The sequence below is a fragment of the Nuphar pumila genome, chromosome 7 (genome assembly GCF_984573655.1).
Source record: "Nuphar pumila chromosome 7, dmNupPumi1.hap1.1, whole genome shotgun sequence".
NCBI lineage: Eukaryota > Viridiplantae > Streptophyta > Magnoliopsida > Nymphaeales > Nymphaeaceae > Nuphar > Nuphar pumila.
This window is the reverse complement of record NC_143255.1, coordinates 113,548,612-113,576,078: the sequence shown is the minus strand read 5'-3', so window position 1 is coordinate 113,576,078 and position 27,467 is coordinate 113,548,612. Positions and strand designations below refer to the sequence as shown.

Genomic DNA, 27,467 nt, shown 5'->3' with positions numbered 1-27,467 from the left:
GGTCTTCCCGGGGAATTCCTTACTCTCTCTCTCTCTCTCTCTCTCTCTATATATATATATATATATATATATATATATATATATATATATATATATATATATATATATATATATATTCCTTCTTTCTCTCCTCTTTGTCTTTGCTTCCTTCTCTTTTAATTTTGCGTTTGAATCTCTGGAGGGAGAATGGAGTCTCAGCAGAGGCAGAATGTGGGGATCCTCGCTATGGATATCTACTTCCCTCCTTCCTGCGTTCAGCAGGCACGCATCTCTCTCTCTCTTGCATGTAGGGGTTTCTTGATGATAATCTGACGGATGGACGGTATGCAGGAAGCTCTGGAGGCGTACGATGGGGCGAGCAAAGGCAAGTACACGATTGGGCTGGGGCAGAACTGCATGGCCTTCTGCACCGAGTTGGAGGATGTCATTTCCATGAGGTTTTTTGTTTTTTTAACACCTTCCCTCCTTTCTCTGTCTTTTCATCTGGACATGTACCTGTTTCACAAAATCCGCATGACCTTAAGCCAAATCTTCGCGTGAACCTTTACATGTGTGAAGTTAGACCAATTATTGCATTTGTATATTGATCTGGGTTTTCTTCAGATCATGATGCAGTTCTGGGCTCATATCTAAATGAGACTGGGTCAAACCACCAGGAGCCTGATGAGTATATTGGATATAGGCAGATTTTGAATATCTCATGACATTGTTGGGTTTTTCATGGTTTGTGAATTTCACATGATATTATTGCATGATTTTCAACATCTCAATTATATTTATTACATAGCCTGGACCCATCTCTGTGTCAAAACCTTGATATCAATATACTCTCAGACCTAGTTTTGGTACAAATATGCCTGGATTGCTAAACTCATTCTAGTTCTAGCACCATATCTAGGGCTACATTGGAACTAATTGTCCTGGATCCGATACATATATAAGGTACATCTAGCTTTAGTTTAAGTACTTAGTTTTAGATTGAGAACCTTTTCTGTCAACTAAAAACAGAATTGTACTTCAGGGGTATGAAATCCACAGAATTTGGATTCTTTGGAAGAGAATATTCCTGCCACCAGTGTTTCAGATTTCAGAATTAAATAAACTGCAAGAAACTGTTTTCAATGTTATGATTTTATCATCTTAGTCTTAACATTGTCCATTGGTTAGTATGTTTTCAGTTATTTTCTTCCAAACTTGATACATGTTGATTTCTAACTGCAACACAACCATTTTCAGCTTGACAGTTGTCACATCTCTTCTTCAGAAGTATGGGGTTGATCCTAGACAAATTGGCCGTCTAGAGGTAGGCAGTGAAACTGTGATAGACAAGAGCAAATCCATCAAAACCTGGCTTATGCACATATTTGAGGTTGGATCTCAATCCCTTTGCAAGTGTCTCATCTATCCTCAATATCCTTTTCTCAATTTTGCATGCATGAAACTGAAGGTTACCTCTTTTGGGGCCATGTTGTACCTTATGCTTTCTTCACTACATTATGTTTGTACAAATATATGCTAACAAAACACACATGGTTTCAATTTTGGAGACCTAGTGCTTATTATCAATATGAAATTGATAGGAATGCGGTAACAGCGATGTTGAAGGAGTTGACTCCACGAATGCATGTTATGGAGGAACTGCAGCTTTATTCAATTGTGTGAACTGGGTGGAGAGTAGCTCATGGGATGGACGCTATGGTCTTGTTGTTTGCACAGATAGTGCGGTATGAACTTTGTCTAACATGCATATTCCTCTTAACTGACATTGCTTGTTGATCAAAAGCTTGTATACTCTGAGTGTTCAATTTCAAAACAGTCTGTCAGTGGAAAAAAGGGATCTTATGTTGCTTTTGTTTACTTTGTGGTATGCTATTGCTTTTCTATTGTAAGTTAAATGAAAATTTGTTAATTCAAGGTAAATTTCCATTGGTGCACGTAAGTATAAAATTTGTCCAATGGAACTTGCATCATGACAGCAGAAAATAAATTCAAGTTGGGGTGTAAGAATTAGAAAGACAAATGGGAAACACATAAGAAGATAAACATGAAGAATTTTAACAGAAAATCATGTGAGTCACTTTATATTTTTACTTTTAGTATTTAGCAATAAACAAGAAGCCACATGAACAGACTTATCTAAATAAGGTTGAGGTTGTTGATTAGCTTATTCCATCAGAAGATTGTAACTTGTATGTATATGTCATATGTTTTGAAACCTTTTGTTTCATTACTTGTGCTCAATTCTAACTTCCGTTTTTTGTCTCTCAAGAAATGTTGTAAAAGGCATAACATATCATGCAATATGTCAGGATATATTACTTTTAGCAAAACCTGGCTAGTTTTAGGTGTGTATCGGTACTGTAATACATGTATTGTACCATGCACCATGATGCAGGATGTATCTTATGATATTGATGCTACCACCATAATTTAAGTTTTCCAAAAGCATCTTCTACATTTTTTTTCAATGGTCTAGCCAGTTTTGACTGAACGTTTTCACTTATAAGGGGCTGTTTTTGACCCCAAACACAGCCCAAGTCATTTTGGGAGCTTTGGGTGTGAGATATATGGTTTTTGCAAGAGTAATCATTTTTGGGGTTTGTAGGGTTCCTCCTCTATTTTCACTTTATCATGAACATGAGGTGGATTTATCAAAGCAAGAAGAGAGAAAACAAGAACAAGTGCATAGAGAGGAAACCCGAAAATGAATCTTGATTCAGAAATGAAAGAGGTTACTGAAAAGAAGTCTCCATTCACGATTGGGTTTTGATCCTATCCAAACCCAATTCCAGTTTGCTTAATTACATATTTAAGCACATGTTCATTAATGGCATATTGTAAATTTCTCCTGTTGTGTAATGGGTATTTTCGTACCCTAGTAATTATAACACCTTATACTTAATGGATAGCCAATACCGCAGCCTCACGTTGAGGATTATGCAGCTCTCACGTATTCTCCCCTCACCTTGTGCTCAGTCTTGTGTATGAGAAGGAACCCACGATTTCTATCATGGTATCAAAGCACCAGATCAAGCCTTAAGGATCATGGTCTTCTTATGAACATCCGGTAAAGCTTCTTCATCTTCTAGATCTTCTTCTTTCTTCTTATCCATCCGGTATAGCTTCTTACTCCTTTTCTTATTGTTCTTCTGATTTCCTCCTTTATTCCCCTTGTCTTCAAATCAATTCATTCAAATAACGTATTCCCTTTTCTTACAAAATCCAGTGTCTTTCTCTTCCAAAACTTGGATTCTCTGTTTGCTGATTTTCTGTTCATGCTTTTGTATTGTCATATTGCTGCACATGTTTTTAACAACCTAAATAATCACGCAAGCTCGAATTTAAACCATTCGATCTTTGCGTGATCTCAAAGCTTGAATAGGATCACATCCTTTTGCGATCTGACGGCATATCAGATTCAGATCTGGAAGTGATCCCAGATCTGGAAGTGATCCCAGATCTGTCTTGACTCTCTATATTCTTCTCTGTTTTACACTGCTTGTCTATATTCTCTCATATTCTGAAAGAAAACATGCTACTTTCCAAGTAACATGTCCCTTTGTTTGAATTTTTAATTCAGAACAAATTCTTACTGCGTAGTTCTATTTTTTTGCCTCGGTTTTATCATACCAATCATAAAAAAAAAAGACGGTGGCAACAGAATTCTTTGATATTGAGTTTTTGTTCTGAATTTTATTAGAATTCAATAGAAATTGGGTTTTTGTCGTAAAGCCATTTTCTTATTTCTTACTTCTTCCTATTCTTGATTTCGATAGAATATGGACTCATTTCCTCATTCTCAGTCTGGCCTTTCCTCAAACTTTCTTAGCCAACTCGTGTCTGAAAAAGTGAACAATTCCAATTTCCTAACTTGGAAGCGACAAATCATACCATTCATAAGAAGTCAGGACCTTTCTGGACATCTGGATGGTTCTGTTCCTTTTCCTCCAGAGTTCATACCGCAAGAAGAAAAGAATGGTGAAGGAGATCTTTCTATTACCTATGTTAAAAATCCAGAGTATGTATCCTAGATGAAGCGAATTCAAGCGTTGGTTGCCTATATCACTTCTACATTGTCATAGGAAGTGCTTGTGGCAATCCTAGATGACTGCTCCACAATGCAATTATGGCACTGATTGGTTCAGACATATTCTCAGGTTTCTCAGGCCAGAGTATTATTTTTGAAGAAAGAGTTTCAAATGTTGAGAAAGGACTCCATGACTATCATGGAGTATTTGAACAAAATGAAGACAATTACAGATCAGTTGGCCATTGTGGGATGCGCAGTTAGTGACAAAGATATAGTGCAACAAACTTTGAGTGGGCTGGGTTCGGATTATCATATGATGGTTACTTCTTTATTGTGTTTGCCAGATTTACCTACATTTGAAGATCTTCGTGCCAAGCTTTTACAGTATGAGATGACCTTGAAGAGATTTTCTGAAGATACTCATGCTCAAGTTGGAGCACACGATGTCCTTGTCACAGGAGTTGCCTATAGACGAGGACGTGGTAGGTATGATTTTTGGGAAAGAGGGGGTCAAGAAAGAAATGGACAAGGAAGTCATGGAATATTACCTACACCCAATATTCCTCCTAATGGGCAGAGGCAAAGATCAATATCCACTTGTTTTTTATGCAATAAAAAAGGGCATATCAAAGCTAATTGTTGGTTTAATCCTCAAAATAGAGGCAAACAACCAGAGACAAGAAAGGGGTTAGATCAATTGAAAAACAATGGTGAAGTCAAGGAGTTAGTTACTATCTGCTCTAGCTGAATTGAATTTAAAACAAAATAATCAGGGCACTTGGTATGTCGATTCTGGTACAACCACTCATGTCACTGGTGATGCTGGTAAGCTCCTAACTCTTGTTCCTTATGCTAGTAAAAATAGTATAGTCACTGGAGACGGGTCTCACCATCATATTTCTCACATTGGAAACTCTGTCATTCCTATGTCTACTTCTTCTCTTGCTCTTTCAAATGTCATTTATGCTTCGAATATCAAGAAAAATATTGTTTTTGTCTCTAAGCTTGTAGATGACATCAATGCTTTAGTTGAGTTTACTCCTTTTTCTGTTCGTGTCAAGGACCTCCATACGAGGCAAACGTTCGCTGAAGAAAAACGACAAGGGAATATGTACGTGTTCCAAGAGAATCCTTTCACCTTGAAGCTCACATCATCGTCTTCTTCAGTTTCTCCTGAGAATGTTGTGTCTTTCTGAGTGTAATAAGCTGAAACTTTGGCATGGTCGTCTGGGTCATTGTAGTAGTCGTTTTATTGAAAAGCTTGCTTCAAGCAGTCTTATTCCCAAGTCAAGTCTAAGTTCAAATGTCAATGATAAAAAATGTTCTAGTTGTCTTCAATGTTAGAGTCATGTTCTTCCATTTCATTCTATTAATAAAAGATCTTCAAGACTATTTGAAATCATTTGTTCTGATGTTTGGGGTCCGACTCCCGTCCCCTCTATGTCCGACACCAGATATTATCTCATTTTTGTTGATAGCTATTCTCGGTATACATGAATTTTCTTTATGAAATGTAAATCTGAAACATTCAAGTTATTTCAGAACTTCCATTCCTTTGTTCAAAATCAATTCTCTGATAATATCCTTTGTTTCCAATGTGATGGACGGGGTGAATTCTCTTCAAATGACTATTAATTTTCTCCAGACAAATGGAATACGTAGGCAAGTGTCTTGCCCTCATACACCTCAACAGAATGGGATTGCTGAACGAAAGCATCGCCATATTGTCGAGAGTGCAATGAGCATGATGCATGATAGTAACCTTTCAGTTACCTTCTTGGCAGAGGCTTTTCATTCAGTCGTTCATATCATAAACCGATTGCCCATGAATATCCTGGAAAACAAATCACCCTACCTTTCTTTGCATGGTGTTCATCCAAATTATCATGATTTGCGAGTATTCGGGTGTGTATGTTATGTTCATGTTGACAGTTCAATGCGACACAAGTTTCAGGATAAGTCCTTGAAGTGCAGATTTGTGGGCTATGCTGATGATTATATAGGGTACAGATGCTATGATCCCCCGAGCAACCATATCAAAATATCCTGGAATGTTGTATTTGATGAATTGAATTTTGACCACAATGTTAACAATCTTTTTGAAATTGAAGTTTATCATCCATGGTTGAACTCTGATCTCTTTTCCAGTGTTGATGATGTTTGTCCTTCAGAATGTAATCAAAGAGATGAGGGAAACATGCCTGATGATGTACAAAGGACTCAGGAAAGTATACTTTCGGATCCACCCTTGCCCCCCCGAAAGGTATTAAGGTATTGTTGACTCTCGACGTAAAAAGGGGGCTCTCTCCAATTCTAATCAGGAGATGAATTCTTTGTAACCAAGAATGCTAAAGCATTCACTATGTCCCACACGGACAAGTGCAACAAGCACAAGAGAGAAAATCCACTAAGGGATATACAAAGGGCCTTATAAAAAGGCTACACACATGAAAAATAATATCACTATTATTGAAGAGGAGCTCTCAAGAGCAATACAACATACATGGGGGGTTCCCCCTATTTATAAGAAGAGGAGACCAAAGGGGCTCCCAATAGAGTCGTTGGGAGCCCCCAACGGTCACATATGTGACCGTTGGGGGCCCCAACGGTCACATATGTGACCGTTGGGGGCCCCAACGGTCACATATGTGACCGTTGGGGGCCCCAACGACTCCATTGTGGGGCCCCTTTTCGGTATCCAAAAAATACAAAAATAAAATTAAAAAGAAAAATAAAAAATAGTGAAATACAAGAAACAAAATAAGTACCCCTATGGGGTACTTTGTGAAATGACCATAATACCCCTATCGGGTATTATGGTATTATTACATGTGTTTTAACACCCCCCCTCAAACTTTACGGGGGAATGACCGAAAGTTTGCCAAGGAGGAACAAGAAGCGAGGAGCAGGCAGGGCTTTGGTGAAGAAATCGGCAAATTGATATTCTGAAGTGACATATGGCAGTGTTACTGTCCCACGAAGATATTCATCACGTACATAATGACAGTCCATTTCAATATGTTTCGTCCTCTCATGGAAAGTGTGGTTGCTGGCAACGTAGATAGCACTTTTGTTGTCGCAACAAAGCTTCGAAGCCCCGGTAATTTCGACTCCCATATCTTGAAGAAGACTTCGAAGCCACACCAGCTCCATTGTAGTGGTTGCCATAGCCCTGTATTCTGCTTCAGTAGAAGACAATGAGACTTTCTGCTGTTTCTTGCACCTCCAAGCAATTAGCGAATCTCCTAGGAACACACAAAAGCCAGTAGTTGAGATTCGATCATTTGGGTTTCCTCCCCAGTCAGCATCAGTATAAGCTAGTAAATCTAAGGAAGAGATTGATGATAGGAATAGCCCTTTAGTCAAAGTATTTTTAATATATCGAATGATCCGGAGCACAGCACTCATATGCACAGATGTAGGAGCATGCTGAAATTGGCTTGCAGAGTGCACAGCATGAGCAATATCGGGCCTGGTGATAGTCAGATAGGTGAGGGAGCCTATGAGTTGCCTGTAGGGCGTAGGATCGTCCAGCAGAACTCCATCCTCCAGTCGTAGTTTAGCATTGATAACCTCGGGAGTCTCCACCTTTTTATCATCTGAAATCCCAGATTTGGAACATATGTCGGCAGCAAACTTCATCTGTGACAGTATATACCCTCGAGGAGAGTATGCAACTTCTATACCAAGAAAGTACCTGAGAAAACCCAGATCAGACATATCAAAATTATGTTTTAACATATTTTTAACTTTAAGAATATCGCTTTCATCATTGCCAGTGATGATCATATCATCAACATAAAGCAGAAGGATGATGATACTATTACCTGCATTTTTAACAAAAAGAGCAGTGTCAGTATAACATGAGCGAAATCCCAATTGTAACATGATAGCACTAAATCTATCATACCAAGCCTTAGGGGCTTGTTTAAGACCATATAAGGCTTTTAATAACCGAAGGGTTTGACCTTGGTTAACACTGATTCCCGGCGGAGGGTCCATATATACTTCTTCATTCAACTGACCATTAAGAAAGACATTTTTAACATCTAATTGGAATATAGGCCATTTCTTAGATGATGCTACCGCAATTAAAGTTCTAACGCTTGTCATGCGAGCCACGGGAGCAAAAGTCTCCTCATAATCGATGCCATATTCTTGTGAGTATCCCTTAGCAACTAATCTAGCTTTATAGCGCTCTAGGGAACCAACACTTTTTGTTTTGACTTTGTAGACCCATCGACATCCTATAGCTTTCTTATTTGGAGGAATGTGAACTATTTCCCAAGTTTTAGCTTTATTTAAAGCATCTAGTTCAACTTTCATTGCTTCAACCCAATGAGGTATACTTTTTGCTTGATTATAATGGGAGGGTTCATAGTAAGAATGCAAGGCTATTAGACAAGCTCTATATTTAGGTGAAAGAGTTTCATATGAGACAAACCTATTAGGTGGAATTGATTCTCTAGAAGAACGCCTAAGGGAGGTTTCTTCTAGGGGTTCATTAAGCCGCAAGAATTTTTCTAAAGCACTAATAGGTTGGGCTTCCTCACGCTGAGTGTATACTTGGAGATTGTCACCATTAGTTGGTGATACATCATCATCATGAGAATCATGAGTATTTTCTAAAATTTCCGGATGACTCAAAGAGTCATCATTTGAATCTTCTAAAAGATCATTGATAAACATATAATCAATTTCATTTGATTTTTCCAATATGTCAAATCCATTTTCATCTTCTAAAAAGGTTACATCTTTGGAGACAAATAACTTATTGTTTTTATGATCAAAGCATCTATAGCCTTTTTGATTTTCACCATATCCTAAAAATACACATTCTATTGCTTTAGGTGACAATTTATCTCTTTTATGTAAAAGAACAAAGCATTTACACCCAAAAATCCGAAGACGATTGTAGTCGGGTGTCATATTAAAAAGTTTTTCATAAGGAGAGATATTATTCAATTTTGAAGATGGCATCCTATTGATTAAATAGGTGGAGGTTAACACGGCTTCGGCCCAAAAATTTTTAGGAATATTTTTAGAAATGAGTAAGGATCTAGTGGTTTCCAAAATATGCCTATGTTTTCTTTCCGCTAGACCGTTTTGTTGAGGAGTTCTTGGGCAAGATTTTTGATGACAAATGCCATGTTGTTTTAGATATGCTTGAAAATCATTTGATAAGTACTCTCCACCCGAATCGGATCTAAGAATGGATATTTTACTTTGAAATTGATTTTGAATTTTTGCATGGAATTCTTTAAAGAAGTTAAAAACTTTCGATTTAAAGTTAAGAAAATAAATCCATACATATCTAGTATAATCATCAATAAAAGTAACATAATATGAATAACCACCTTTAGATAGAACCGGAGATGACCCCCAAACATCGGAATGCACCAATTCAAAAGGTCTTGTTGTCACAAAGGATCTAATAGGAAAAGGAGTAGACTTCATTTTGCCAAAAATGCAATCTTTGCAATTGATATCTTTTTCTTTACAAAACTTGTGTCCAAAAGGAAAAAGATACATTTTAGAGTAACTTGGATGTCCAAGCCTTTTATGCCAAGTTTCAATATTTTTGTCTTGGACATAAGTACAAAATGAGGTATTTGGAAGTATTAAATTATCCATAAAATAAAGGTCTCCCTTCCTATGGCCTTGCCCAATCCGCTTCCCGGACCGGAGATCCTGCACAAAGCACCCTTGGGATGAGAAAGATATTTCACATCCATGGTCGGCTATTTGAGAAACGGAAAAGAGGTTAAGATTTAATTTTGGAACTATTCTAACTTTTGGAACAAGGAAATTTTGAACATTTTTAGAATCAAGAGTTCCAACACCATTTATTTTGAGAAAAGTTCCATCGGCCGTAGAGACACAAGACATTTTTGAATTGGTGTGCACATTGGTTAATGCATTTTCATGAGGGGTCATGTGAAAAGAAGCTCCTGAATCTAAAATCCAAGAGTACGTACCGGGAGGTGATGATGAGGCAATGGCGGCACCGGAGGTGGAAGAAGTGACCTTTAAAATTTGTTGAAGAGCCAAGGAGATTTGTCCAAGAGTGTCTTTGAGATCCCCGTTCTTCCCGTCATCTTCTTTGGTGGTGGATTCTTCAACGGAAGCCACCTTTGGCTTGAATGCCCCATTTAGCTTTGGGTAAACGGGTTTAATATGTCCCGGCTCATAACAATGGTGACATATAATCATTTTTCTTCCACCACTCCCTTGCTTACCAAAATGAGGTGGTTTGTATGTTTTAACATGATTGCCGGGTTTAGATACGGCAAGAACTTCCTCTATGCTTTTTCCCATGCTATGCCTAGTCTCTTCTTGAGTAATCTCGGCAATAGCTTCTTCTAAGGGAGGAAACGTGGATCTATGGAGAAGTGAGGATCTCACTTGTTCAAATTCGGGACGAAGCCCAAATAAAAATTGAAACAATCTATCTTGTTCCATTTGTTTTTGTCTTAGAACCACATCCTCCATAGATACCCATTTAGGCTCTAAAAGAGCCAATTCATCCCACAAAGGATTTAGAGCACTATAGTAATCTTGTATGCTCATGTCACCTTGTTTTGTGGTTCTTACTTTTTCTTGCAAGAAATAAGCTCTTGCAAGATCCTTTTGGGTAAACATACCCTTCATAAAAAACCAAGCTTCATTTGCCCGGCGGAATTTTGCAATATTTGCACATACCTTAAGTTCGACATTATTCATAAACCATGCTAGGATTTTTGCATGGTTGCTCTCCCAATCTTCCATTTGATGATTATAATCTTCAATGGCCTTGAGACGGGCATCGCCTTCAAGTGCTTTCTCTTGATCTCCTTCCATCTTTGTGAGCTTAAGTTGGGGTTCCGGAACGGTTCCCATTACATAACCCCAAAGCTTCTTGCCTTTGAGATTATTCTCCATTGCGGATGCCCACATCATGTAATTTTTTCCATTGAGTTTGAATGATAGATCGATCTTGACTTCCATTGCTACACAAGGAAGATGTGAGAAAGAAAAGAAGTAGAGAGAGACAAGATTTTACCTTTAGAAGATCTTATGGCTCTGATACCATGTAATGAAATAAGCGGAAGTAACCAAGAATGCTAAAGCATTCACTATGTCCCACACGGACAAGTGCAACAAGCACAAGAGAGAAAATCCACTAAGGGATATACAAAGGGCCTTATAAAAAGGCTACACACATGAAAAATAATATCACTATTATTGAAGAGGAGCTCTCAAGAGCAATACAACATACATGGGGGGTTCCCCCTATTTATAAGAAGAGGAGACCAAAGGGGCTCCCAATAGAGTCGTTGGGAGCCCCCAACGGTCACATATGTGACCGTTGGGGGCCCCAACGACTCCATTGTGGGGCCCCTTTTCGGTATCCAAAAAATACAAAAATAAAATTAAAAAGAAAAATAAAAAATAGTGAAATACGAGAAACAAAATAAGTACCCCTATGGGGTACTTTGTGAAATGACCATAATACCCCTATCGGGTATTATGGTATTATTACATGTGTTTTAACATTCTTCTGTTTTTGTTCCATCATCTGTTCCGAGAAGATCCACTCGACACCGACATCCTATTGATAGATAGGTAAGTTATGAGAATTTCACTATGGATTTCCAACTCTTCTTAACCTCTTTAGGTAAGGAAGAACAACCTACAACATTTCATCAAGCAGCAAATTCTAAGCGATGGATTGAAGCTATGAATGAAGAAATGGAGGCTCTTCATGAATATGGCACTTGGGAAATTGTTCTCAGACCACATGATCAAAATGTGGTTGGGTCTAAGTGGGTGTATAAAATAAAATATAAGCCGGACGGTACTATTGAGGCTAGACTGGTTGTCAAGGGATTCACCTAGGAGCAAGAACAAGACTATGATGAGACCTTCAGTCCGGTTGTGAAAATGAGCACTATTCGAATCATATTATCATTGGCTATTGAAGGAGGAAGTGTACATGGATCAACCCACCGAGTATGCAGAAGGGAACTCCAAAGAATATATGTGTCGATTAAAGAGAGCTATATATGGTTTGAAGCAAGCCTCTCGATCTTGATTTGACAGTTTTTCTCTTGAAATAGAGAAATATGGTTTTAGTCGATCTCTTCTTGATCATTCTCTCTTCATATTCAAATGTAAAGACACAACTACCTTGTTATTGATATATGTTGATGACATAATCATTACAGGTAACTCTAATGAACATATTGAATAGGTCAAAGAACTCCTGAATCACAGGTTCAAGATGAAGGACCTGTTAAAATGTATCTCTCTTTATGTAAATATTTACATATATATATAAAGAGAGATACATGTACATATATATATCACGTATATATGTAAATGTATCTATCTTTATATATATGTAAATATGTATGTTTCTTTTTGTTTCTTTTCTTTTCTTGTAAAACCCGCAAGGGTATTTTAGTCATTCACCTTTTGCGCATATTCATAATTATGAATATGCTGTAACTCTTTTTGCTTTTTCACTTTTATTCTTTTTCTTTTTTCTTTTTCGTTTTTTGTCCTTTTTTGTGTTGACTCAAAGTCAACTTGGAGGGCTCAACACTAGCTGTTGAGCCTCTCCAACGGTTAGAATTCTAACCGTTGGAGGGGCTCCAACAGCTAGTGGAGCCTCTCCAAGGCTTCCTTTCTCATTATAAATAGGGGAGTTCCCCCTTTGTAATACTCACTTCTTGGAGCTTTTGTTCTCCAAGCTTCTCAATAAAATTCTTTATATTTTGTATGCCTTTGTGCATTTGAGTTTCTTTATTGTACCTTTGTGTACATTTGTTCTAAGTGTTCTTGTGCATTTGTGCACATTGGTGGTGTTGTGCTCATCGCACACTTTATCTCATTTTTGAGATATTTTCACAGGACCTTGGTCAACTGCGATATTTTCTTGGAGTAGAAGTTGACAAAACTATTGAAGGCATGACACTTACCCAACATAAGTATACTATTGATGTTCTTAGTAAGGCAGGTATGAAAGATTGCAAGTCTCTAAGCACACCCAGTGTACTTCATCAGAAACTTAGTTCCCAAGATGGAGATTTATATGAGGATCCTACAGGATATCGCATGATAGTAGGGATGTTTCAATATCTCACCTTTACTCGCTCTGATATTGTCTATTCAGTCAATCAGGTATCTCAGTTTATGCATGAACCATGCATGAGACATATGGAAGTTGTTAAACGCATTCTTCGATATTTGAAGGGAACTATTGGGGATGGTCTTTTGTACAGAAAGAGTATGAATGAACGCCACATGCATGGGCTTCTTGTTTACACAGATGCAGACTGGGCAGGAGATCCAGATGAGCGTAGGTCAGTCTTAGGATATTGTGTTTTCATTGGCCTAAATCTTGTCTCTTGGAGCAGTAGGAAACAAAGGGTTATTGCGAGGTCGAGTACCGAAGCTGAATATAGATCAATGGCAGCTGCTACAGCTGAGGTAACATAGATCAGACATCTGTTGACAGAAGTAGGCGAATCGATATCTAAATGTATTCTCTTATGTGACAATCAAAGTGCCATTAACATGTCGTTTAATCCTATCTACCACAGTAGTGTTAAGCATATTGAAATTGATCAACATTTTGTGAGACAAAAAGTTGAAGAGAAGGAAATTGAACCATATTTTGTTCAGACTGTTGATCAAGTTGCTGACTTGTTTACCAAAGGATTTATCAAGGACAGATTTTGGATGTTGAAAGGCAAGTTGTTCATGGTTCAAAACCATGTACAACTTGAGGGAGGATGAAAAGTCTTCATTCACGACTGGGTTTGGATCCTATGCAAACCCAATTCCAGTTTACTTAATTACATATTTAAGCACATGACATATTGTAAATTTCTCCTGTTGTGTATTGGGTGTTTTCGTACCCTAGTAATTGTAACACCTTATACTTAAGGGATAGCCAATACTATTGAGGATTCTGCAGCTCTCACGTATTCTCCCCTCACCTTGTGCTCAGTCTTGTGTATGAGAAGGAACCCACGATTTCTATCAGTTACAACAATATAAGGGTCAACACCCTCTCACTAACTTCCTAATACAAAATGGACTAAAATGACTATCTACCTTTGATTTTTGCTCAAATTACATTTGAATACAAGAATACCCTTATGAATAAGAGTATTTACATGAATGGGTGCTACACAATATAGTAATACACTAATATTACACTTCTCCACAAGATTTACGTTCATTAAGATGACACTATTTTTTATCTATTCTTCGAGGCTTTGAGTTAACAGTGTCATGAAAATGACATGAATCCCAATGCACTCCGGAATAGATACCAAGAACCAAAAATACAATGTATTTGAATACACACTCACCATACAAGTAATAATTGAATACAAGAATTATAAAATACATAATTTCATTAAGTATGAAATTGAAATAATACAAAAATAAATGAAAAATTACAAACAGCCTCAAAAGCCTATAATCTACCCATCACTCTTTCTCCCTAGAAAGGCACCCACCCACCCATATATATAGGCACAATAAAGGGAGAAGAGAGAGATTAAAGGAGAGAAGAGGGAAAAAGAAGATTCCCTTATAGCCGTTGGAAACTACAAGATGTCAACCTAAGTTTACATAGACTTGGTCAACCCATGTTGACTAAGATATATATATTATATTATATATATACATACATACATACACATATATATATATATATACATAGAAGAATGCATCCATCTTAACACCCCCTCAAACTTACAATGACTCACTCTAAGTTTGAAATTACAAAAGAAGAAACTCATTATATAAAATGTCTTCATAGACTTTATCGAGTTCTTCCATTTGGTGCTTCTTTAAGGAGTACTCAATCATATGCTTTCATTATACAGAGGATCTTCAATATCATCAATTCTTGAAAACCTGTAAATAGAACTAACAAAACCTCTCAACTATACACATATATATCATAAGAAGATTTCAAAGGATAACTATATTAGTTATATATTATAGAGCGAGGAAGGCCAAGCACACAAACATACAATATATAAAAGATATTTAATAAGTCAATTTTAATAATTTTCAAAATCATTTAAATTAAGAATTAATTTTAAAAAATCATTAATTTCAAACGTGATAGTCATTAATCACTTTAATCATTCATGAAAATCATGCACATATATATCTATCACAAAAGACATTAATGCATAACAGACATGAATTTTCAACATTATCAATACCAAGAAGAAATAACTCAGAAAGAAATATAAATGACAAATCATTTTTACATAGCGATAGATAAGAAATGATTTCAATCACTCAGTAAAAGATTTAAGAAAAGTCAAATACACATAGATCAATTTCATTTTATAAGCAATATTAGTCGTACAACTAAAAAGGTCACTTTTGGACTAATTTTAAGAGATAACAAAAAAAGAAAAACTTTCAAGAACACATGCTTAAAAAACTAACTAACGAAACCAGCAATATCTCAAAGAAATGCCACAAAGGCTACAATGAGATATGAACCAAGGAAATACACAAAATGAAAATACACACCAATAGCTCACATGGTGAAAATAATATATCTTTCAAAACTTCATGGTTTAAAAAAAACATAACTATCATCACAGGAAAAACAAGATATCAAGTATTCAATACTGTAACAATAGTTATATAAAAAAATGAGTGATAAAACACACTCATAGAAACCAAGGTTAATCACCTATTAGTTAGATATGTACCTAAATTGACAAGATGACATGAGGTGCACACACAACTCACCCCAACCACTAACTTGGATTTTCAACAACAATGAGTTCAGAGGCTAATCATCCATCAATCAGACCCAAGAAAAATGACAACACATCACTCATAAACTTGAGAATCTAGATTGATACGATGACATGAGGTGCACACACAACTCACCTCAACGGCTAACCTTGACCCAATAAGGGCAAGGCCAAAAACAAATGATGCATTATATAAAATTCAGTGATGGACAATCCAAATGCTATAAAAGGGAAATACATAAGGAAATCAATTTTCAAATAAATGAGTTCATAAAAAAAGAATCAATTTAAAAAAACAAAGTTTCAAATCAAAATCCAATAAAGGAGATGAAATCTTAGAATGAATATAGTGCAATCATATGCACAACAATATGTCACATAACAATTTTTACTACCTTGAATAAGCAAACACGAATCATGCTCGATTAAGCAATCTACATAGAAGAGATGAAGTTTGAGAATTCTTTAAAATGAAATCATAAATCCACCAATCAAGGAATAAGTTCCCTGAAGCATGTCACATACAAAAGATCCAATAACTCTCCAGAAGGAGACGATAACAATATATATGATCTTATTAAAAAAAACTTTTAAGAAGTTAGATCTAAATCATAAGTCTACTATGAAACACTTGAAAACAAACATATATCCATATACCTAGGAATACATTGCAAGAACTCCTTAAATCAACATTATACACAAGCCATCAATCTTGAGAATAATTTTTACTCAATAAGATATTTTTCAAAAAAGCAATATCACTAAAACATATATGGAATAATACATTCACATAACGATAGAAGGACCTTATAAACTCATGGAAGATATCCATGTTATCACTAAAGACAATACTGTGCAAAAATTTTCTAAGATTCATAATCTTAAGTTCACAAAAAAAAATCATGTATGGTCACATAATTAAAATTTTTAAGGAAACATCATGATACACTAAAAATCTCAAGGATAAGCCATGTATCCACATATATGAGCATAAAAACAAGCATAAACATACATTAAGAGACATTCAAGGGAGAAAAACAACATAAAAAAATTAGTATTTTTGAAAAACGTGAGACACATATAAGAATACAAGAAATCACATACTTTTGTAAAATATAAATTTTTAATGTATATTTCCATAATCTAAAACATATACTTTATATATCAAAATACAACAAATTCTAATTTCAAAACAAAATATTTTAATATAATCTTTTAAAAATACCTACCATACATATGAAACCAAAAAGATCAAAGATACATACCGGAATGCAAAGACCATGAATCCATGCCATACAAATATTTTTCAAGACCACGATGCCTCGATACTATGTCATGAAAATGACATGAATCCCGTTGTACTCCAGAATGGATACCAAGAACCAAAAATACAATGTATTTGAATACACATTCATCATAGAAGTAACAATTGAATACAAGAATTATAAAATGAATTATTTCATTAAGTATGAAATTAAAATAATACAAAAAGAAATGAAAAATTACAAACAACCTCACTACAAACACTCAAACACACAAAAGCCTATAATCTACCCATCACTCTCTTTCTTCCTACAAAAGCACACACCCACCTATATATATAGACACAAAAAAGGGAGAAGAGAAAGCGATTAAACGAGAGAAGAGCAAAAAAGGAGATTCCCTTATAGCCGTTGTAGAGGGTCCAACGGCTAAAAATCTTGCCGTTGGACATCCTCTCCAACGACTAGAAGATGTCAACATAGGTTGACTAAGATATATATTATATATTAAATATAATATTATATTAATATATATATATACATAGGAGAATACATCCATCTTAACAAACAGCACCTCTCTTTTGCTTAGATCTATAAGGTTTTTGAGTTAGATCTATGATAAAAGGCAGGAAGAGGCAGAAGATATGAAAATGATTCAGCATGGTGCTACTGCAAACTGGTTGAGTTTGCAAAGAGATTGCTTTAGTGTTGTTTTTGTGATCTCGTTATTTGTGTCAGACTATATTAGTTCAAATGTCATCTTGTAGCCAATGCAACAAAACTTCATGTTTATAAAGGCATCTTTCTAGATATGTCATGCTGTAATAATCATAATATTCTAGCTAATGTTTGTGCGGAGATTATTGCAAGGTTAGAAAAAACGGATAGAAGAAGGCACAAGTTGCACAAACACTGCCAGAAACTATCCCGGATTTTCAAGATAAAATATTTGATGAAGATGACCCATCTCTACCATTGCCACCAACTTCAGAATTTGGAGAAAGTTTCCATGCTTATGAAGAAGCAATGGAGAGAATTAGAAATAAGAACTTGAAGATTTACATCCCAATCTTTTGGAAATAATTTAGTCTTGGGGCGTTTAGAGTTAGAGTTTAGAAAATTAAAATATTAAGATGTTAGATGAAATGTTTTATGCATCCTATGACTTTTCACATCAACTTGAATATTAAGACTGTGTTTTAGTCATTTATAATTACGTTTGTTGACTCTACTCTGTTGTATGTTTGTTTCATTATTTGGCTTCATTTATAACAGTCGTTATATGATTTTTTTATTTTAGTTTTAAATTGTATATTATGACAATTTATGATTTTTACAACACATTATGGTATATTATGATATAATACTATCTTTTGGAAATTATGATTCTTATTTTATAAATATTGCTCTCAAGTTAATGCGGCTTTAGCTTTTCATATTAGCACTAAATTTTAGACATGAAGAGGTAATGTATGCATTCTATGAAGGGTCCTATAATTTTGATTTTAATCTGCATTTGGGAATATGGCTCCAACCACTAGTGATCAATCTTCATTCCTCACGGTGACTGTTACACAATGCATCTAATGTCTTCATTAGCGTACTTATACAGGAAAGTCTTCATGTGCCTGGTTAAGAATGCTGTAACTTGACTAACTACTTTGGTGTATGCAGTCATGCATGTGTGCTTGTATGTCTGAATCCATGTTCACAAGAAGGTATTCATTGGTTACTCACCTACTGATTGTTACTGCTTAGACTTATGTGGATGTCTGATGAATGTTTATTTTAATTTTCTGTCAATTTTGGATTGTTTTAAGCACTCAACAGTTCTATTTGGTAGGTTTATGCAGAAGGACCTGCCAGACCTACAGGAGGAGCTGCTACTGTTGCAATGTTAATTGGCCCCAATGCTCCTATTGCCTTTGAAAGTAAATTCAGGGGAACTCACATGGCTCATGTTTATGATTTTTACAAGCCCAATCTTGCAAGTGAATACCCAGTAAGCATCTCTGACTCCTATTGCCTTTGAATACCCAGTAAGCCCAATCTTGCTCCTATTGCCTTTGAATACCCAGTAAGCATCTCTGTCTTTCATCTGTGTATTGTCAATTTTTGCTTGGCATGTGTCTTCTGTTTGTGATTATGATTCTTCAAATATCTACCTGAAAAAACATTGCATTGCCTTCTTTTGTCAATCATAATATATTTACATACTGAGATTTAGGTTTAGCTGTATCAAGTAGCTGTTGATCATTTTGTGCTTGTTGTATTCACTGGGAAAGGACACCTTTTAGATCTACCATGCATCATGTTGACTTCCATGATATCATGTCTTACCTTTTTGATTTCTTGATGCTGATATGACACACTAAGTATATTTAATTTTCATGTTGTGTCCATCCAAATGAGTCAATGTTTGTTGTCAAGCCCATGTTACTGCTCTAGACATGGAGTGATTATGTTGGTGGATAATTCCAACTGAGGCATCCAGTGTTAGATGCTAACATAGTGATTATCATGGAATATATGTGAACACTCGGGATATTCTAGCACATCAATAATCTTAATGAAAGAATTTGACCATTATTGCACGTGGGGCATGGTGGTTGCATTTAGAATTTTCACTGATTTTGTCCTCTACCTAACTCAACTTTAATTCAAATGTTGTCCTTCAGAGCAGATAAAGAACCCCTTGACTTTAGATCATAGTCACAAATATCGGTATTGGGCTATATCTCGGTGAAGTATAATATCGGGATATTATAGATTTTCCAATAAATCTTGGGAAAATCTTGGGATTTAAAAAATAAAATGAAAAAATAAAAAAAATAGGAAAAAACCACTCTTTCCTTCCCTTCTTTCTTTCCTTCTTTCCTCCCCTTCTTTCTTTCTTTCTTTCCCTTCCTCTTTTTCCTTTCCTTCCTTTCCTCTTTCTTTCCTTCCTTCCGTTTTTCTTCCCCTGTCGCAAGGCAGCCATGGAGACCCCCCTTCTATTTACACTAAAAGTTAAAACCCTAAGGGGTCTTTTAAAAAAACTGATACCAAAAGTACCCTTTTAAAAAACTACTAACAACATATATATCCTCCTTTTCTAAAATCTTAAAATACCCTTACACTAACTCTTTGAAAAAACTCCCAAAATGTCCCACAATATTATCGCGATATATAAAAATGGTCGATATTTTCAAAATATCGCGATATTTTACCTTTAATATTATTTTTCTATTTTATAGTGTTAATATCACGATATTTTCAGAATATGGGCGATATCTGTGTCCATGCTTTATATAGAGGGGTTCCTCACTCGATTTACTTGTTCCAATGTAGCAATTTGAATGCCTTTGATACTTCTTCAGTTGCTTTAAACTAGTGAACTGTAGTAGTGTTTTGATATTTGACTAGCTGAATTGTGGACAGTGAAACTAAGGGAGGATCAAGTATAGGTGTAACTCAAGCTGATACTTATTTGATTTTATTGAAAGATACATCATACTCAATGGAGTATGGGTGTTTATGGATTTTGTGAATGAATTTTCACCCATAATTTTGTTTTGTTGAATATAATGTTCCCATTTTTCATCTATTGTTGTATATGGAAGCTTCTGCTCCGTTCATTTGTTCCACTGCTACTTAACAATGTCAAACAGATGTTAAATCCAAGCTTGTTGTATAGATCGTGGATGGGAAACTTTCACAAACTTGCTACCTTATGGCACTTGACTCTTGTTATAAACGATTTTGTAACAAGTAAGATAACTGAATACATATGGATTCTTCTTCTTTTGGTTTCTTCCCTCCTTTTTCTTAATTCTCTTTTGTGGAATCTTTCATCTGATATTCAGGAGTTGATCATTGTCTAATTAATCATTTCTTGCTTGATTCTATGTCAGGTACGAGAAGTTGGAGGGAAAGCAATTTTCTGTTCTTGATGCAGATTATGTAGCCTTTCATTCTCCATACAATAAGGTATCATGTTGCTAATTTGAATGAAGTTCCCTGGTATGTTGCCTGCATTTATTTATCTATTTTGTCTATTTATTGAAGAATTTTCTAATCTAATTCTGTATTATTTTGTTTGAAATTGTAATGCAGCTTGTGCAGAAAAGCTTTGCCCGGATTTTGTTCAATGACTTTTTGCGGAATGCCAGGTTTTCACCATATATACCTAAGGTTTTATGATTATATACCTAGCTTACTCATCTATAGCCTGAAGACCTGGTTGTCATGAGGATTCTTTCAATGTGCTCTAACTACTTAAATATCAACCTGATATTGAGCTAAAACTCAGAAACTACTGATCATCTTGTAGCAAAGGGGTTGCACTGCTCTATTTTTTTTCTAGGAAAGGCTTTAAACATTAAGCCATTTTGGATGAGGTAATATATGTTTATCTTCTTCTTCACATTTTATTATGAAACATTTGATCTGATCATTTTAGAAAATTTACTTATGCATTCTGTTGGATAGTATGGTGTTGAAAAGTAATCATCAAATCCTAGTAATTTCAGGCATGGGCATTGTCAAATTGCAATGTTTGTGTCCCTTTCTTCTGAGTTCTTTTTGTCCATTACAACAGGGCTCAACTCTGGAAACAGTTGGGCATCAAGATCTGATCCTTGAGCTTTTAAGTGGCCATCCACATCATATGTTAGCGTGCATAGGTGAATTAACTTGATTCTTATTCAACACAGACAACATTAGCATTGGGCTAATGTTTTGGGTCCATAACATTCCAGCCAGTAACCCCAATGGTCTCTTTTGAGCCAGGCACAATAACTTAAAATCTAAAGTCCTTTAGTCTCAGACTATGAGAATTTTCCTCTCTGCCTTTCATATTACGTGTCGCTTTGTGGATTCGTAATAAAGATGATGTGTGAACTCTACCTGCCATGTCTTACAATCTTGTTTTTAGCTTAGTTGGCAAAGCTGCGACTCAGGCTTGGATTGGTCAACCCTTGTTTTGCGGGTCAGCGAGTCGACTCAGTAACTCCGGGTGGGTTAGGGCCTAAATTTTTAAGTGTTTTTTTTCACTTTGTACTTTAAATATTGAATATAACACTATGTTTTCTACAATGTAAATGCAAATAATCAAACTCCAAGCAGCAAATTCACTAAATCAAAGCATCAAAGAACAAAAACTACAAAATATCTTATATCTGCATAACTCTCTTCTTCTTTTTTGTCAATGAGCACTCCATGGTCCTAGCCAGGATCTCTATCCTTCGATTGGCCGACCTTTGATGTGTCTCCCATGTTCTAATTTCTACCATGTCAATTTGAATTAGAAAAAGACAAAAAGTAAAAAAAAAAATGCAGCGCATGAAATAAAAGCATGCAGCATGCAGTATGCACACACGGACAAAAAATTTGTGCAAACATCCCTGATTGTGCAAGACTACATATTCTGAAGCCACAAACTATGTTGTTGTGGTGCAGCCGTGCATTGTAGGTGCACACTGCATGCTTAATAAAATAAAAGATAAAAAACCCCTAAATGTGGGGGGTTTTGTTGCTGTCCACACTCAATCTCACAATGGACACACACACAAACACGATAAAGAAGGGCCTCGCTTCAGCGAGCGACGCAGAGAGAGAGGGTTGAGGCATTGAGTAGTTGAGCTCGCCTTGTCGAGAGAGACACAGAGAGGCTGAACTCGCCTTGCAGAGAGAGAGAGAGAGAGAGAGAGAGAGAGAGAGAGAGAGAGAGAGAGAGAGAGAGAGAGAGAGAGAGAGAGACCTGGCTGCCGGCAGTCGCTGGTGGCTGCCGGCAGTGGTCGCTAGTGGTCAGTGGCCTGGTGCTAGGGTTTGAGGAGAGGAAGGCAGGCGAGAGATTTCTCGATAAAAAAACAAACTTTTATAATGTTTAAAACCGGTTTGTATCAGGAGAACCGGTTCATAACCTGAAATGACTCAATAATTTTGTACAGAACCGATACACACTGTCTCAGTTCTGAATCGGACGATTCAAGACTGACTCGCTGGGTCGCCCAGTCGAGCGATTCCAGACTGATTCACACCCCATCCTGGGTAAGCCGTAAACCAGGATTGGGGTGACTCGGTGGCCCAGTAACCTACCGATCCAATCCGACTCGGGTGATTCCCAAGTCGCATCGCCAGGTTTGCCAACTATGGTTTTCAGGGTGGCCTGTGCAGGCCTAAACAACTCAATAGGCATTGTATGTTTTTTGTTAGTTTTGGATAATTTGTAGTAACTTTTGTTGAATAAATGAATGGGAACTTGCCTAATGGGTAGAATTGCCTCATAATTTGGTTGGCATTTTTCGTTCTATCCCAGTACATGTAATGTGTTCCGATATGCTCATTCAAGTTGAATTTTCCCTGCTTTGTGAACTGCAGTTCTAGCAAATACATCTCCAATATATTGAATGTACTGCAGTTTTTGCCAAAGTATTTCCAAAATAATAAGATCTTGAAAATTCGATAACTTCAGAATATCACAGAATTTAAATTTATGGTTATATTATCCTTGTTATCATGTTATTATCATGGGATTATTTTGATATTTTTCCAAAATCTATAACCAAACTTATATTTTTATCTTGTTAATTTCATTTTTTGTCAAAATATCTGAGATTTTTTTGAGAAATAGATGTTTTCTAAAATCTCTACGTATCGTAGCATGTTGTAATGAGTTTCCATATGCTTTTCTTTTTCGAGCTCTTGGAGACAACTGTCGGATGTACTCTGGAAATTTGTTTTATTAGATTCATGCTTGTACATTTGTTCATAGGTCAGTTGATGAGAATGCCAAAGAAAAGTTTGGGCCATTTGCTGCCCTCTCTGGTGATGAAAGTTATCAGAACCGTAATCTTGAAAAGGTCTTGCTAGCCTCCACATTTTTAAGATTATGACTTGGGTCAATTTAAGAATCACATTGTTCTGTGATTCTTTTATCATGCTTGCAAATTTCGTTTCTTGTCATTTCTACTAGCTTATATTCTTCCATGGGATTTTTTTAGGTATCTCAACAACTGGCCAAACAACTATATGATATGAAAGTACAACCATCAACTTTGTTACCAAAGCAAGTTGGCAACATATACACTGCATCAATTTATGCAGCTTTTGCATCCATTCTTTATAACAAGCATAAATCATTGGTAAAGTTTTTTGCTAAATTTTCTGGTTTACATAGGGGACACATCCAGCATATGCTTACTATAGTTCAACTTCTTGCAATATTTACAGGAAGGTCAAAGAGTATTAATGTTCTCCTATGGCAGCGGTTTGGCTTCGACCATGTTCTCCTTGAGATTACATAGTGGTGAACATCCATTCAGTTTATCAAATATTGCCAACGTGCTTAATATCTCTGAAAAACTGGAGTCTAGACATGTGGTATGTCTATTATTTTTTGTTACATGTGCATTGGAAAACTGCATTTCTTGATACTTTTGTTTCTATATCTCTGTGTTGCTGCAGGCATGAAGACATTGTTTAAGATATTTTAATATGGTTGTACTTGAAATACCTTTCTGCTTGGGGTAACATGGCCTTAGGTTGGCGAAGAAATGAGCCTATATGGCTTACAGCCAAATGAGCAGATTTTGATATTCCTTTACCATTGAATAAAATTAAAGTTAAGCCCCTTATTTGGATGTCACTGGTGAAACATGAAAATTTGTTGCATTAGATGGAGCCCTATGGGAAAGGAATTAGATGTAATGTTTGACAGAATTGAAGACTTGAAGGAAGCTCGCAAGGACAAATTTAGGATTACTTGTTTAGTCTTTTTCTCCCTCAGTATACCTTTGATCCGTTAACTCTGTTTACCATACTGATCTTTTATTTTTTACCAGGAAAATGTATAAAAGTAGCCCATGTGGCATAGCATTAGGGAAGCAAATTAATGAAAAACTCGAACTTAGACAACATGTATGAAAATATTGCTCTTTTAGAGTTCCTAGACTACAACAGAGATGTACATTCTCCATTTCGGTATGACCAGAAAAGTTGGTGTGCCTATTGAAATTGAACAATTGTGGTGTCTTGCGACTTAAAGTGGACCACCATTTTACAACTGTCTTTTTACTTACGGATGTTGTAAATGCATTTATTTGATCAGATTTGTGTGCCCATACTAGATCTGGACAGAAAAATCTTCAGATATTGTTTGGGTTTTAAATCCAGCGTGAAATATTTAGAAATATGCAAATTGAGGCAAGTTGTTTTACTTGTAAATCTTGACCCTATAAGCGTATAGGATAATTGGATTAGGGTATGGTAATAGCCAATTGGTAACTCAACCTGATTCTCAGATTTGGATCTGGATCTGATTTGGATCTTGTTATTTGCTTATAACTTCACAAAATCTGACCTCATTACGTTGCTGTCTTTACTTCTGTACCTACACTAGGTGCATACTTTTCTGGGTTATAGGCTGCGTCAGAAACTGGTAGAACAAAGTTTCGATAGAGATATATGTAAAACTAGGACTTGATGGTTGGTCCATTGGACTACCTGATTTTCTCTTCCTATCATTTATTGTCATTTTATAGGAAGACCTAAATTGCTCACTGTAGAAGGAAATTGATCTATATTAGGAGAAAAGTGTTCTGTTTTATGTTTTGACATTTAGTTTGGCTGTTGGAGACTCATTTATGGTTTTTAGCATGTTAGATATGGCAGTTTCATGTTTTTCCATAGTTACTATTCTTGCAGTCTGTTTCATGGTGGAACTATCAGTATACTCAACTTGGCATAGTAGTAGCAGTCTGTTTAGTTTATCATATAGTGGAATAGCTGAGTAGATCGACATAACCTACGGAAGCCACACGATTAATTTGGAAACACTCTGCTTGTATTATGTTTTCAGTTAGTACTAGTTGGATTGTCATACTATATATTGTAATGAATTCACATAGATTACAGAAGGCACAAGACTAGCTCAGAAACGCTTTGTGTTTTTGTTACTGCCTTGTGAACTGTTCTACATTGACATCTTGTCACTTGACTCACATTTTAAGCTACATCTTTCCTAGGTTTATTGCACCTTAAGCTATTAATGACTGAAGATCCCTTTAAAAACCACTGAATTAGTCTCTTATGCTCTTAAGCAATGTGGGTGTCCAACCAAGGGCAGTTTCCTTTTTCTTCTCTTTTTCTCTTATGTTTTAATTTTCCAATAGGCAAACTAGCTATATATCCTCCCCTGATAGAAACTACACTATACAACCATTCCTTTTGAAAGGTGGACAATGCAACTTGTCTTCTTATAGCCAAGTGGATCTACTTAAAATGGTATTAGGATTATCAGAGATGGTATTTTTAAATAGGGAGCACTAAGAGTGCGAATGGTAGGTTTTAGCTTATGGAAATAAGCACATTTTATTTTATCATCAACGAAATGGAAGCTTATGTGCCAGTTCAATCGTACCTTTTCTGGTTGTCTTGGATATCCACTTTTGTAATTTGCCTGCGTTCTTGCTACAGTTGTCACTGACATTAAGCAAGCATAACTTATCTGTATCAAGCTATGTTAGGAGGAGATTATTGTTATTTGCATGTTCCATTTTTCTTTAAGCTTCTTCGATGGCCATGTATTATTTCCCATTACATTATAGTGTAACCAGACAATTTCTTGCAAGACCTAATTTTATTTGTTTTATGCTATCATTGCTTATCTCAAATTGATTTTTCCTTCCATTGTGCCTATTTCGGGTTCCATGATTCTCGTGCATTTTTGTTATGTTGATGTTGCATTGAAAAGTACTTCTCATTTTATTGTTCTGCTTCAAAATTTGGCATTGCTATTTATCATTTTAAAACAGTGATTCATTCCATAAGTCTAAAAGTTTAATTTTCTTTTTCAGTTTTCACCGGAAAAGTTTGTAGAAAATATGAATGTGATGGAACATCACTATGGAGCTAAGGGATTTGTGACAACCAACGATAGGCGCTTGCTGTCTAACGGAACATTCTATCTCACAGAGGTTGATTCCATGTACCGGAGGTTTTATGCCAAGAAATCGGGAAGTGAAGATGCTGATAGGTCAGCTGTGAAAATGGTGTACTGAATGCTCATTGATCGATGTGATCCCCAGTCAGCTGTGAGAAATTGGTAGTTTTCACATTGGATGTATTGCAGGTGGTCTGTAGCTCAAGATGATGTTCAGTTTGAACATGGTGTGAATCACTCTCAAGTATGCTAATTAATTTATTTTCACAAGCCATTCTTATATTTGTGGGTGTTAACTGCAAAAGTGGTCCTATTCAAATGCAAAACAGCATCTTGGGATTGGATGACTTGGGCTTAAGATGACAGGTATAACTCTAGGTTGGAGGGCCATGCTTCCTTTTCAGAGATGACAGGTAGGGCTGATGAAGAGGCAGGCTTATGCCAAGTTGTCCAGTGCTATGTTTGGA

The 27,467-nt window shown here is 36.1% G+C and overlaps 1 protein-coding gene across 1 annotated transcript; it reads left to right on the top strand.

Annotated features, from left to right (window-relative positions):
• On the top strand, positions 1 to 27,270 carry LOC149832994 (hydroxymethylglutaryl-CoA synthase-like). Its single transcript, XM_090014831.1, has 12 exons — positions 1 to 261; positions 331 to 437; positions 1,237 to 1,369; positions 1,581 to 1,724; positions 18,922 to 19,080; positions 20,755 to 20,828; positions 20,972 to 21,047; positions 21,174 to 21,229; positions 23,833 to 23,920; positions 24,062 to 24,202; positions 24,291 to 24,440; positions 26,915 to 27,270. The coding sequence occupies exons 1-12, from the start codon at positions 187 to 189 to the stop codon at positions 27,116 to 27,118; spliced, it is 1,407 nt and encodes a 468-aa protein (XP_089870957.1). The 5' UTR covers positions 1 to 186; the 3' UTR covers positions 27,119 to 27,270.
• Positions 27,271 to 27,467: the final 197 nt, after the last annotated feature.